At 46.3% G+C, this 13039-nt stretch overlaps 1 protein-coding gene across 2 annotated transcripts in view; it reads right to left on the bottom strand.

The window, feature by feature from the left end:
* DNAH9 (dynein axonemal heavy chain 9) overlaps positions 1–12827 on the bottom strand; it is a 318732-nt gene extending 305905 nt beyond the window's left edge. The window contains exon 1 of one of the 2 annotated variants that reach the window (XM_032322974.1): positions 12358–12827. In XM_032322974.1, coding sequence (XP_032178865.1) covers positions 12358–12777 — 420 coding nt within the window. In that variant the 5' untranslated portion in view covers positions 12778–12827. The remainder of the gene's footprint in view (positions 1–12357) is intronic. The other variant, XM_032322973.1, reaches the window with a different exon arrangement.
* Between the last annotated feature and the right edge of the window lie 212 nt (positions 12828–13039).

Raw genomic sequence — 13039 nt, 5'->3', positions numbered from 1 at the left:
AGTAGAATCACTCCAGCTGCTTTGGTAAGAATAGACTGTAGGGGGCAAAAGTGAAAAAGGGGGATGGGTTAGAAAGTAATTGCTATAATACAGAAGAGAATGGCTTGGCACCTGGGAGAATAAAGGAGATAGTAAGAGAGGGTTTGGTTCCATATACATTTTGTAGGCTCAGCCATATGATTTCTTTTTTTTTTTTTTTTTTTTTTTTAAAGATTTTATTTATTTATTTGACAGAGAGAAATCCCAAGTAGATGGAGAGGCAGGCAGAGAGAGAGAGAGGGAAGCAGGCTCTCTGCTGAGCAGAGAGCCCGATGCGGGCCTCGATCCCAGGACCCTGAGATCATGACCTGAGCCGAAGGCAGCGGCTTAACCCACTGAGCCACCCAGGCGCCCAAAGCCATATGATTTCTTAATGGATTCGTTGTGGGGTTATGAGACCAAAAAAAGGCATCAGGATGAGTTCAAAGTTTGGGACTTGGGGAGCAGGAAGGAAGAACAGAACTGCCATTAATTGATGTGGGGGAGACCAAGGTAGAGTCCATTCTTGAGGTGTTTTTGGACACATTAGAATCTGATACATCTGTTAGACTTCTAAATGGGGACATTGAGTAGGTAGTTGGGAACTCAGAGAAGCAAAGGCTGGAGATAACAAATGAGTCTGATACAGGTGGTCTGTGAAACTCTGCAGGTGAACCAGTGTTCCCAAGGAACTGAGGTTCTTTAGAGAAGACAGGGTGTTCAAGGAGTGACCCCTAGGGCTCTCCAATGTTAGGAAGCCAGGAGGAAGAGGGAGTACCATTAATGGAAAGAAGGGGCCATTGTGACTGACCAGTGAAAACCCAGAAGACTGGCATCCTGGAAACCAAGAGAAGAAAGGGGTTTCCTGGAGGAGTGGGTCATCACGAGCTGTGCCAAATAATGCACACAGGTCAAGCAGGAAGAGGGCTGATAAAGGGTCATGCCATTTAGCCAAGTGAAGGTCACTGGTGACATTGACAAATCCTTGACTTTCTCTTCCATGCCATGTGGGGGTGACGGTCAGATGAAACAGGAAAAGAAAGGGGCATGGCAAGAACGGATCCATCTTTTAGATGTTTCGCTGTAGAGGGGACCACACAAGTAGGATGATAGGTGACGGGAGGAATGAGGATTTTGTTTGATGGCAAATAGCTAGTGGGGAAGGAAAAAAAATAAGAATGTAGGAGGGAATGTTGGCGTGATCTCTTTAAGGAGATGAGAACAGGTGGGATTCAGAGAGGAAGTGGAAGTTCTGAGGATTGAAGTTGTCCCCAGATGACGGCAGACGGTCCACCTGTTGCCATGGGAGGGATACTGGAGCTGAATGAACATGGATATGGGCAGATGGGATGGATGTAGGCATCTGTGGATGTTTTATTCTATTATTTTCATTTTTAAAACCCAAGGAAGAAGCAAAAGCATCATTGAGTGAGGTTGATAGGCATTTTGGACATTTGAGGGGAGAAAAAAGAAAGTGTCTAATAGTGGTCTAGAAAAGCAAGAAAAAAGGAAGCTCGAGGTGTCAGCTGGGAAGGATAAAAGGCCTATCACATGTTCAGGGTCATGAATTTAAAGCAGTGCTGGCTGTTTTTTTCTCAGCCCCACGGGCTTCATGGGTGCAGGCATGGAACAGACAGAGCATTGCGTTGGATCTCACTGGACTTATGGTGTGGAGTCAGACAGTGGGAAGGCAGCAGGATGGATGGACCAGAGGCTCGGGGTAGTGGGACGCTAGGGGAAGTGGGCTAAAAGACACGGGCTGTGGTCAGAGAAAGAAAGGTATGTGAAATTGTATCACGAGGGGGTGGTTTGGTAGTGCAAGGTCTGGGAATGGCCACAGGAATGGCTGGGGAAGGGATGGGAGGGGGACAAGATCACTGAAGAAGGAAGGCTCAAGGATCCCAGAGGCCAGCTTATTGGAAGGATCATTCATTTGTCTAATGAAGTAGCCATGTGTTAAGGCAGGAGTGATGTTGGAAGGAGTAACAGTGAGCCAGGGGCAGCACCATCGGGCCATGACACAGCAATGGTGGGGGAGAGGGTGGCATTGTCTGGTGACACAAGATCCAAAGTGAGGTTTTTCAACATGAATCGAGCTGTGAAGGACACCTGTTCCAGCTCCAGGTTCAGAGATGGAAGGGCTGTGGGGGAATACAGCTTTCCTCCAGGGAGAACAGGGACAGGCTAGGGCAAGATGAGGATGGCTCAGAGAAATGAGGACATCTCTAAGTAGGATAAGTGACAATAACGCTGTGTCCCTTAGGTCATGCCTACAAGCCAGCACACTATTGCCAGTGCCCTAATACATTCTCTGTAAATTTCATGACAGTCCTGCAAGAGAGTTAGACCCTGGCCCTCTGGGGTCACATGACACTGATGCATTTCATAGAACCAGGATTTGAACCCAGGCCCATCAGTTTCCACATCCCCATGCTCCCTCTTCAAAAAAAAAAAAAAAAAAAAAGGGGAGGAGTCAAGATGGCGGAGAAGCAGCAGGCTGAGACTGCTTCAGCTAGCCGGAGATCAGCTAGATAGCTTATCTAAAGATTGCAAACACCTGAAAATCCATCGGCAGATCGAAGAGAAGAAGAGCAGCAATTCTGGAAACAGAAAAACAACCACTTTCTGAAAGGTAGGGCCGGCGGAGAAGTGAATCCAAAGCGACGGGAAGATAGACCCCGGGGGGAGGGGCCGGCTCCCGGCAAGCGGCGGAGCAACGGCGCACAAAATCAGGACTTTTAAAAGTCTGTTCCGCTGAGGGACATCGCTCCAGAGGCTAAACCGGGGCGAAGCCCACGCGGGTTCAGCGTGGCCTCAGGTCCCGCAGGGTCACAGAAGGATCAGGGGTGTCTGAGTGTCGCAGACCTTGCGGGAATTGGAACGGGAAAGCCGGCTACAGAGACAGAGCCAACAGTAAGCTCACAGCTCGGTGTTACCTTGAACTGGTCGCAGGCTCGGAGAGCTCAGAGCGCGGCCGGAGGTCAGGCAGACGGGAGTAACTGGGCGCTGTTCTCTGAGGGCGCACTGAGGAGTGCGGCCCTGGGCTCTCGGCTCCTCCGGGCCGGAGACCAGGAGGCCGCCATTTGTATTCCCGTCCTCCGGAACTCTACGGAAAGCGCTCAGGGAACAAAAGCTCCTGAAAGCAAACCCGAGCGGATTACTCACCCCGGCCCCGGGTAAGGGCGGTGTAATTCCGCCTGGGGCAAAGACACTTGAGAATCACTACACCAGGCCCCTCCCCCAGAAGATCAACAAGAAATCCAGCCGAGACCAAGTTCACCTACCAAGGAGTGCGGTTTCAATACCAAGGAGAGCAGCAGAATTCCAGAGGAGGAGAAAGCCGAGCACGGAACTCATGGCTTTTTCCCTGTGATTTTTTTTAGTCTTGCAGTTAATTTAATATGTTTCTTTTTCATTTTTTGTTTTTTTTTTTTTTCTCGCCTTCGGGTAAAATTTTTTTTTTTTTAACTGTTACCTTTTTCTTTTTTAACGATTTTTTACTAGTTTATCTAATATATATATATATTTTCTTTTTTTTACATTTTTCTTAGGTGTTTTCCTTTTTTTTTTTTAAATTCTTTTCTTTTATTTTTTCTTTTTTTTTCTTTCTTCCTTTTTGAACCTCTTTTTATCCCCTTTCTCCCCCCTCACTATTTTGGATCTCTTCTAATTTGGTTAAAGCATTTTTTCCTGGGGTTGTTGCCACCCTTTTAGTATTTTACTTGCCCCTTCATATACTCTTATCTGGACAAAATGACAAGACGGAAAAATTCAACACAAAAAAAAGAACAAAAGGCAGTACCGAAGGCTAGGGACCTAATCAATACAGACATTGGTAATATGTCAGATCTAGAGTTCAGAATGACAATTCTCAAGGTTCTAGCCGGGCTCGAAAAAGGCATGGAAGATATTAGAGAAACCCTCTCGAGAGATATAAAAGCCCTTTCTGGAGAAATAAAAGAACTAAAATCTAACCAAGTTGAAATAAAAAAAGCCATTAATGAAGTGCAATCAAAAATGGAGGCTCTCACTGCTAGGATAAATGAGGCAGAAGAAAGAATTAGTGATATAGAAGACCAAATGACAGAGAATAAAGAAGCTGAGCAAAAGAGGGACAAACAGCTACTGGACCATGAGAGCAGAATTCGAGAGATAAGTGACACCATAAGACGAAACAACATTAGAATAATTGGGATTCCAGAAGAAGAAGAAAGAGAGAGGGGAGCAGAAGGTATACTGGAGAGAATTATTGGGGAGAATTTCCCCAATATGGCAAAGGGAACGAGCATCAAAATTCAGGAGGTTCAGAGAAAGCCCCTCAAAATCAATAGGAATAGGCCCACACCCCGTCACCTAATAGTAAAATTTACAAGTCTCAGTGACAAAGAGAAAATCCTGAAAGCAGCCCGGGAAAAGAAGTCTGTAACATACAATGGTAAAAATATTAGATTGGCAGCTGACTTATCCACAGAGACCTGGCAGGCCAGAAAGAGCTGGCATGATATTTTCAGAGCACTAAACGAGAAAAACATGCAGCCAAGAATACTATATCCAGCTAGGCTATCATTGAAAATAGAAGGAGAGATTAAAAGCTTCCAGGACAAACAAAAACTGAAAGAATTTGCAAATACCAAACCAGCTCTACAGGAAATATTGAAAGGGGTCCTCTAAGCAAAGAGAGAGCCTACAAGTGGTAGATCAGAAAGGAACAGAGACCATATACAGTAACAGTCAACTTACAGGCAATACAATGGCACTAAATTCATATCTCTCAATAGTTACCCTGAATGTTAATGGGCTAAATGCCCCTGTCAAAAGACACAGGGTATCAGAATGGATAAAAAAACAAAACCCATCTATATGTTGCCTCCAAGAAACTCATTTTAAGCCCGAAGACACCTCCAGATTTAAAGTGAGGGGGTGGAAAAGAATTTACCATGCTAATGGACATCAGAAGAAAGCAGGAGTGGCAATCCTTATATCAGATCAATTAGATTTTAAGCCAAAGACTATAATAAGAGATGAGGAAGGACACTATATCATACTCAAAGGGTCTGTCCAACAAGAAGATTTAACAATTTTAAATATCTATGCCCCCAACGTGGGAGCAGCCAACTATATAAACCAATTAATAACAAAATCAAAGAAACACATCAACAATAATACAATAATAGTAGGGGACTTTAACACTCCCCTCACTGAAATGGACAGATCATCCAAGCAAAAGATCAGCAAGGAAATAAAGGCCTTAAACGACACACTGGACCAGATGGACATCACAGATATATTCAGAATATTTCATCCCAAAGCAACAGAATACACATTCTTCTCTAGTGCACATGGAACATTCTCCAGAATAGATCACATCCTCGGTCCTAAATCAGGACTCAACCGGTATCAAAAGATTGGGATCATTCCCTGCATATTTTCAGACCACAATGCTCTAAAGCTAGAACTCAACCACAAAAGGAAGTTTGGAAAGTACCCAAATACATGGAGACTAAACAGCATCCTTCTAAAGAATGAATGGGTCAACCGGGAAATTAAAGAAGAATTGAAAAAAATCATGGAAACAAATGATAATGAAAATACAACGGTTCAAAATCTGTGGGACACAACAAAGGCAGTCCTGAGAGGAAAATATATAGCGGTACAAGCCTTTCTCAAGAAACAAGAAAGGTCTCAGGTACACAACCTAACCCTACACCTAAAGGAGCTGGAGAAAGAACAAGAAAGAAACCCTAAGCCCAGCAGGAGAAGAGAAATCATAAAGATCAGAGCAGAAATCAATGAAATAGAAACCAAAAAAAACAATAAAACAAATCAACGAAACTAGGAGCTGGTTCTTTGAAAGAATTAATAAAATTGATAAACCCCTGGCCCGACTTATCAAAAAGAAAAGAGAAAGGACCCAAATAAATAAAATCATGAATGAAAGAGGAGAGATCACAACTAACACCAAAGAAATACAAACTATTATAAGAACATACTATGAGCAACTCTACGCCAATAAATTTGACAATCTGGAAGAAATGGATGCATTCCTAGAAACATATAAACTACCACAACTGAACCAGGAAGAAATAGAAAGCCTGAACAGACCCATAACCAGTAAGGAGATTGAAACAGTCATTAAAAATCTCCAAACAAACAAAAGCCCAGGGCCAGACGGCTTCCCGGGGGAATTCTACCAAACATTTAAAGAAGAACTAATTCCTATTCTCCTGAAACTGTTCCAAAAAATAGAAATGGAAGGAAAACTTCCAAACTCATTTTATGAGGCCAGCATCACCTTGATCCTAAAACCAGACAAGGATCCCACCAAAAAAGAGAGCTATAGACCGATATCCTTGATGAACACAGATGCGAAAATACTCAACAAAATACTAGCCAATAGGATTCAACAGTACATTAAAAAGATTATTCACCACGACCAAGTGGGATTTATTCCAGGGCTGCAAGGTTGGTTCAACATCCGCAAATCAGTCAATGTGATACAACACATCAATAAAAGAAAGAACAAGAACCATATGATACTCTCAATAGATGCTGAAAAAGCATTTGACAAAGTACAGCATCCCTTCCTGATCAAAACTCTTCAAAGTGTAGGGATAGAGGGCACATACCTCAATATCATCAAAGCCATCTATGAAAAACCCACCGCAGATATCATTCTCAATGGAGAAAAACTGAAAGCTTTTCCGCTAAGGTCAGGAACACGGCAGGGATGTCCATTATCACCACTGCTATTCAACATAGTACTAGAGGTCCTAGCCTCAGCAATCAGACAACAAAAGGAAATTAAAGGCATCCAAATCGGCAAAGAAGAAGTCAAATTATCACTCTTTGCAGATGATATGATACTATATGTGGAAAACCCAAAAGACTCCACTCCAAAACTGCTAGAACTTATACAGGAATTCAGTAAAGTGTCAGGATATAAAATCAATGCACAGAAATCAGTTGCATTTCTCTACACCAACAGCAAGACAGAAGAAAGAGAAATTAAGGTGTCAATCCCATTTACAATTGCACCCAAAACCATAAGATACCTAGGAATAAACCTAACCAAAGAGACACAGAATCTATACTCAGAAAACTATAAAGTACTCATGAAAGAAATTGAGGAAGACACAAAGAAATGGAAAAATGTTCCATGCTCCTGGATTGGAAGAATAAATATTGTGAAAATGTCTATGCTACCTAAAGCAATCTACACATTTAATGCAATTCCTATCAAAGTACCATCCATCTTTTTCAAAGAAATGGAACAAATAATGCTAAAATTTATATGGAACCAGAAAAGACCTCGAATAGCCAAAGGGATATTGAAAAAGAAAGCCAACGTTGGTGGCATCACAATTCCGGACTTCAAGCTCTATTACAAAGCTGTCGTCATCAAGACAGCATGGTACTGGCACAAAAACAGACACATAGATCAATGGAACAGAATAGAGAGCCCAGAAATAGACCCTCAACTCTATGGTCAACTAATCTTCGACAAAGCAGGAAAGAATGTCCAATGGCAAAAAGACAGCCTCTTCAATAAATGGTGCTGGGAAAATTGGACAGCACATGCAGAAAAATGAAATTGGACCATTTCCTTACACCACACACAAAAATAGACTCAAAATGGATGAAGGACCTCAATGTGCGAAAGGAATCCATCAAAATCCTTGAGGAGAACACAGGCAGCAACCTCTTTGACCTCAACCGCAGCAACATCTTCCTAGGAACAACGCAAAAGGCAAGGGAAGCAAGGGCAGAAATGAACTATTGGGATTTCATCAAGATCAAAAGCTTTTGCACAGCAAAGGAAACAGTTAACAAAATCAAAAGACAACTGACAGAATGGGAGAAGATATTTGCAAATGACATATCAGATAAAGGACTAGTGTCCAGAATCTATAAAGAACTTAGCAAACTCAACACCCAAAGACCAAATAATCCAATCAAGAAATGGGCAGAGGACATGAACAGACATTTCTGCAAAGACGACATCCAGATGGCCAACAGACACATGAAAAAGTGCTCCATATCACTCGGCATCAGGGAAATACAAATCAAAACCACAATGAGATATCAACTCACACCAGTCAGAATGGCTAAAATCAACAAGTCAGGAAATGACAGATGCTGGCGAGGATGCGGAGAAAGGGGAACCCTCCTACACTGTTGGTGGGAATGCAAGCTGGTGCAGCCACTCTGGAAAACAGCATGGAGGTTCCTCAAAATGTTGAAAATAGAACTGCCCTATGACCCAGCAATTGCACTATTGGGTATTTACCCTAAGGATACAAACGTAGTGATCCAAAGGGGCACATGCACCCGAATGTTTATAGCAGCAATGTCCACAATAGCCAAACTATGGAAAGAACCTAGATGTCCATCAACAGATGAATGGATCAAGAATATGTGGTATATATACACAATGGAATACTATGCAGCCATCAAAAGAAATGAAATCTTGCCATTTGCGACAACATGGATGGAACTAGAGCGTATCATGCTTAGCGAAATAAGTCAAGCAGAGAAAGACAACTATCATATGATCTCCTTGATATGAGGAAGTGGTGATGCAACATGGGGGCTTAAGTGGGTAGGAGAAGAATAAATGAAACAAGATGGGATTGGGAGGGAGACAAACCATAAGTGACTTTTAATCTCACAAAACAAACTGAGGGTTGCTGGGGGGAGGGGGTTTGGGAGAAGGGGGTGGGATTATGGACATTGGGGAGGGTATGTGCTTTGGTGAGTGCTGTGAAGTGTGTAAACCTGGTGATTCACAGACCTGTACCCCTGGGGATAGAGTATTATGCCTCCATCAGAAAGGATGAATACCCAACCTTTGTAGCAACATGGACGGGACTGGAAGAGATTATGCTGAGTGAAATAAGTCAAGCAGAGAGAGTCAATTATCATATGATTTCACTTATTTGTGGAGCATAACAAATAGCATGGAGGACATAGGGACTTAGAGTGGAGAAGGGAGTTGGGGGAAATTGGAAGGGGAGGTGAACCATGAGAGACTATGGACTCTGAAAAACAATCTGAGGGTTTTGAAGGGACGGGGGGTGGGAGGTTGGGGTACCAGGTGGTGGGTATTATAGAGGGCACGGATTGCATGGAGCACGGGGTGTGGTGCAAAAATAATGAATACTGTTATGCTGGAAATAAAAAAGATAAATAAATAAATAAATAAAAGAATAAGTAAAAAAAAAAAAAAAAAAAAAACCCAAAAACTTTGAAATGGCATCCAAGTCTCAGAGCTCTAAGAAAATAACCTGGCAGCAGGAATGATGTGACTGGGAGGAGGAAGACAAGCAGCAGGGAACTAATTACTAAGTTTTGTCAGTTCCGAGAAACATTTCTTGGATGCATTTTTTTTAAACCCTGCACTAGTGTCACAAAATGATGGAATTTATAGCTTCTTCCCCTTACTGACATCACACTCCCCCCTAGCGCAGGAGGACTATTCTCAGTCTTGTGGGCTCCTCTGGCTTGAGTGCTGCTGAGTAGGGCCTGGGAGGATGTGGGAAGCCAAGCTGATCCACAGAGAGAGCAGAGCGGGAGCACTCTCCAGGAACACTGGGAAGGGAAAGGGGGGCTGAGGGGACCAGAGGGGAGCAGGGGACCGGTGCAGCACAATCAGCTTTAGGGTGCGTAAAAGAAGTAGAGGGGAGATGCTGTTAGAGGCTTTGAGAAATGCTAAGCCCTCAAGGTGTTCTAAAAATAATTTGGGGGGTGCCTGGGGGGGATTAGTCGGTTAAGCATCTCATTCTCAGTTTTGGCTCAAGTCATGATTCCAGGGTCCTGGGATCGAGCCCCGCATCGGGCTCCCTGATCAGTGGGAAGACAGCTTGAGATTCTCTGTCTCTAAAATAAATACATAAATCTTAAAAAAAATAAGTGTTCTATTTCTCAGACCTGTGGATTACTCTGCTAATAAGTGCTTGCTCCTTCCTTCCTTCCTTCCTCCCGGCCTTGTTCCCTCCCCCTTCTCTTCTCTTTTTAGCAGAAATGGTGGCAGACTATACAATAATTCTCTATCTTAAGGAAAGAAAAAACTTATTTAAATTGCAGCATTATTGGGGTGCCTGGGTGGCTCAGTGGGTTAAGCCTCTGCCTTTGGCTAAGCTCATGATCTCAGGGTCCTGGGATCGAGCTCCATATTGGGCTCTCTGCTCAGCAGGGAGCCTGCTTCCCCTTCTCTCTCTGCCTGCCTCTCTGCCTGCTTGTGATCTCTTTCTCTGTGTCAAATAAATAAAATCTTTAAAAAAAAGTCTCAAAAAAATTGCAGTATTATTCACAAAAGCCAAGAGGTGAACGCAGCCGATACAACCACCCGTGCATGAATGGATATACAGACTGTGGTGTATACACATACAATGGAATAGTACTCAGCCTTAAGGAGGAAAATAATTCTGTCACATGGTACAACCCCGGATGAACCTTGAGGACATCAAGCGAAAGGAAATAAGCCGGTGACAAAAGGACACCTACTGCATGATTCCATTTATATGAGGTCCCCAGAGCGGTCAAGTTCATAGGAACAGGAAGCAGAATGGCGGGCGCAGGGGCGCAGGAGCCGAGGAAGGTTGGAATCAGGGAGTTGTTCAGTGGGTATAGACAAGTCATGCAGGATGATGGGGGTTCCTGGGGACTCCCTGCACAACAGTGTGTGTGGTTGGCAACTGGACGCTTGGAAATGATTGGGAGAGTCAATTTTTTTCTCCTGTGGGGTTTTCTTGGCCACAATGAATACAAACTATCTTAAGGACCATTCCATGGCAATCATTCTTTTAATTATAGATGGACCTTAATTCATTCAGCCAGTCCCCTACGGATAAGCATTCAGTTTGTTGCCAGTCTCTTTTAACGCACCAGTGAACATTCTGGAACACTTGAGGGGCTGAACTATTTTCAAATTACTTTTGCTTGCTGGGTACATGTCCTTGGGCGGTGACACAACTCAGTGATGGGCCGCCATCCCCCACACAAACTAAGTGTATTTCCACAACTGAAACTTTGTTCGGTCTCCCAGGACACTGAAAGTTACCTTGTAGTGTATGTCCCCTAATTCTTCTTCTACACTCCTGTCTCTCTCCTCTGAACACAATGGCACTTCCTTCTATCATCTTCATTCATGAGGGGATTTGAGACGAGCCTGGATCTCTGTGGTGACAGAGCTCACACAATGCAGGGCCATAAAGCCACTGGGGTAGTTAAAAGATTGAAATACATCCCTGTCTTTGAAGAACCCTCCTTCTCTGGGCTCCCCTCCCCCCACCCAGGGTGACTCTTCCCTGGAATTCCCCCACCCCAGAGCTTTCTGAAAAAGCAACTAAAGGACTAACATCCCGCCCAGCAGGGAACCTCCAGGACCTGGCTCCCCACTGTGGCCTAATTTAAGTAGAGTTCTGCCTCCTCCCCAGTCATAGGAGTTTTAAATATCTTAAATATAGGATTAATTGCCTGGGTGGGATCTTGTCTTCTATATCTTCGGTATTCCGGGTAGCCTCTGTCACACAAAACATCATATAACCAATACTGCATTAATACTTGTTTTCTGAGCCGCAGGACCCAGTGCATCACGCTTCCCGAAACACTCACCCTCAGCTTACAGGGACGTTTACTCCCATTCCAGAAAGGTCGAAATGTCCCAAGAACCTCGCCTGGGGCACCCTCTCTGAGACCTCCTGCACTCTCTCAGCTTGGGCTGCGCTGTCACAGAAGTTCCCTAGAATCCACATCTCCCGGGATCTTCCTCCCTGAGCTCTGAACTCGGGGCAGGCCCCTCCAAACACCTGTTGGACATTGCCAACCGGATGCCCCGACTTCTTATCTCGGCACAGGGCTGATAATTGGGCACACCGTTGTGAGATTTATGAATGAGATGAAACCACAACCAAACCACCTCTCCCCTCAACTCTCCTCCATAGGTAAGCACTGTGGATAGCCTCGCTGGCCCCTTCGAGATGCCCCCTAGGTCACCACTACCTGTCTCCCCCAGCGCCAGTTTACGGAGGGATTGAGAGATACACCGCCTTAAAATACGGTCAGGACCCACCAGGCGCTCTTAAGACGCCAGCCTCCCCCTGACTTTGGCTTGGCCCCAGACCAGGACCGACGCAAGTCAGAGCCCCTCGAGCTTCTCACGGAGAGCCGGACCCTCTTCAGCTAGTCCCAGCTCGCCCCCACTTCTCAGGTGGGCTTCTTTCCCATCCCCTCTAGCCCCGCCCCTGCCCCGCCCCGGCCCCGCCCCCTCCGCCCCGGCCTCCCCTCCCCCTCCCCAGCGGCCGCGGGCGCCGGGCCTCCGGGCCACCCGCCCACCCTCACCTCGGAGAACAGCGCAGCCAGGTGCTCCAGAGGGGCGGCGGGCACGTCCCCGCACAGCACGGCGCCGCGGAGGCTGCGGGGCCCCGGCGGCTCGGGCCCGGTGCGCAGGAAGAAAAGCCCCTTGGCGCGAGGCGGACCCGCCTGGGGCCCCGCGTCCAGGCCCGGTCGCACCGCCAGGCCCCCGGGCCCGGGCCGCACCACCAGCAGCGGCCTCGGGGCCCCCTCAGCATCACGGCCCAGGAAGGCGTGCAGCAGCCGCTCCGCCTCGGCCGTGCCCGCGCAGCGCTCCCAGGCGCCGGCGGCCGGCCTCAGGCTCAGGGCCACGTAGGCCCCCAGGAGTCCCAGGCGCGGGTCGGCGGCGCCGGGCTCCGGGTCCGCGCTCTCAGCAGCCCGCGCGGCGGGCTCCTCAGCGCCCGGCATCGCGCGCTGCAGCCGGCCGCAGCCGTTTCCCTGGCGACGCGGACGCGGCCCGAACTCCCGCCTCCGCTCCCCTCCTATTGGACACGAGACTCCCAGCCCCGCTCCTCCCAGCTCCGCAAGGTAAGAGAGAGACGCCCTGGGCAAGGGGCGGGGTCGCGTCGCTGTTGCTAGGAAACCGGCCGCCGTTCCTATTTAGCGCCAGGTCTCTGCGCTTGCAGGCGCTCACGGGTGATGGTGCAGGGCAATGGTTTATTGACGCGGT

Source organism: Mustela erminea, chromosome 18, assembly GCF_009829155.1.
Source record: "Mustela erminea isolate mMusErm1 chromosome 18, mMusErm1.Pri, whole genome shotgun sequence".
Lineage (NCBI taxonomy): Eukaryota > Metazoa > Chordata > Mammalia > Carnivora > Mustelidae > Mustela > Mustela erminea.
Note: the sequence above shows the minus strand (reverse complement) of the source record. Positions and strands in the feature narration are given on the sequence as shown.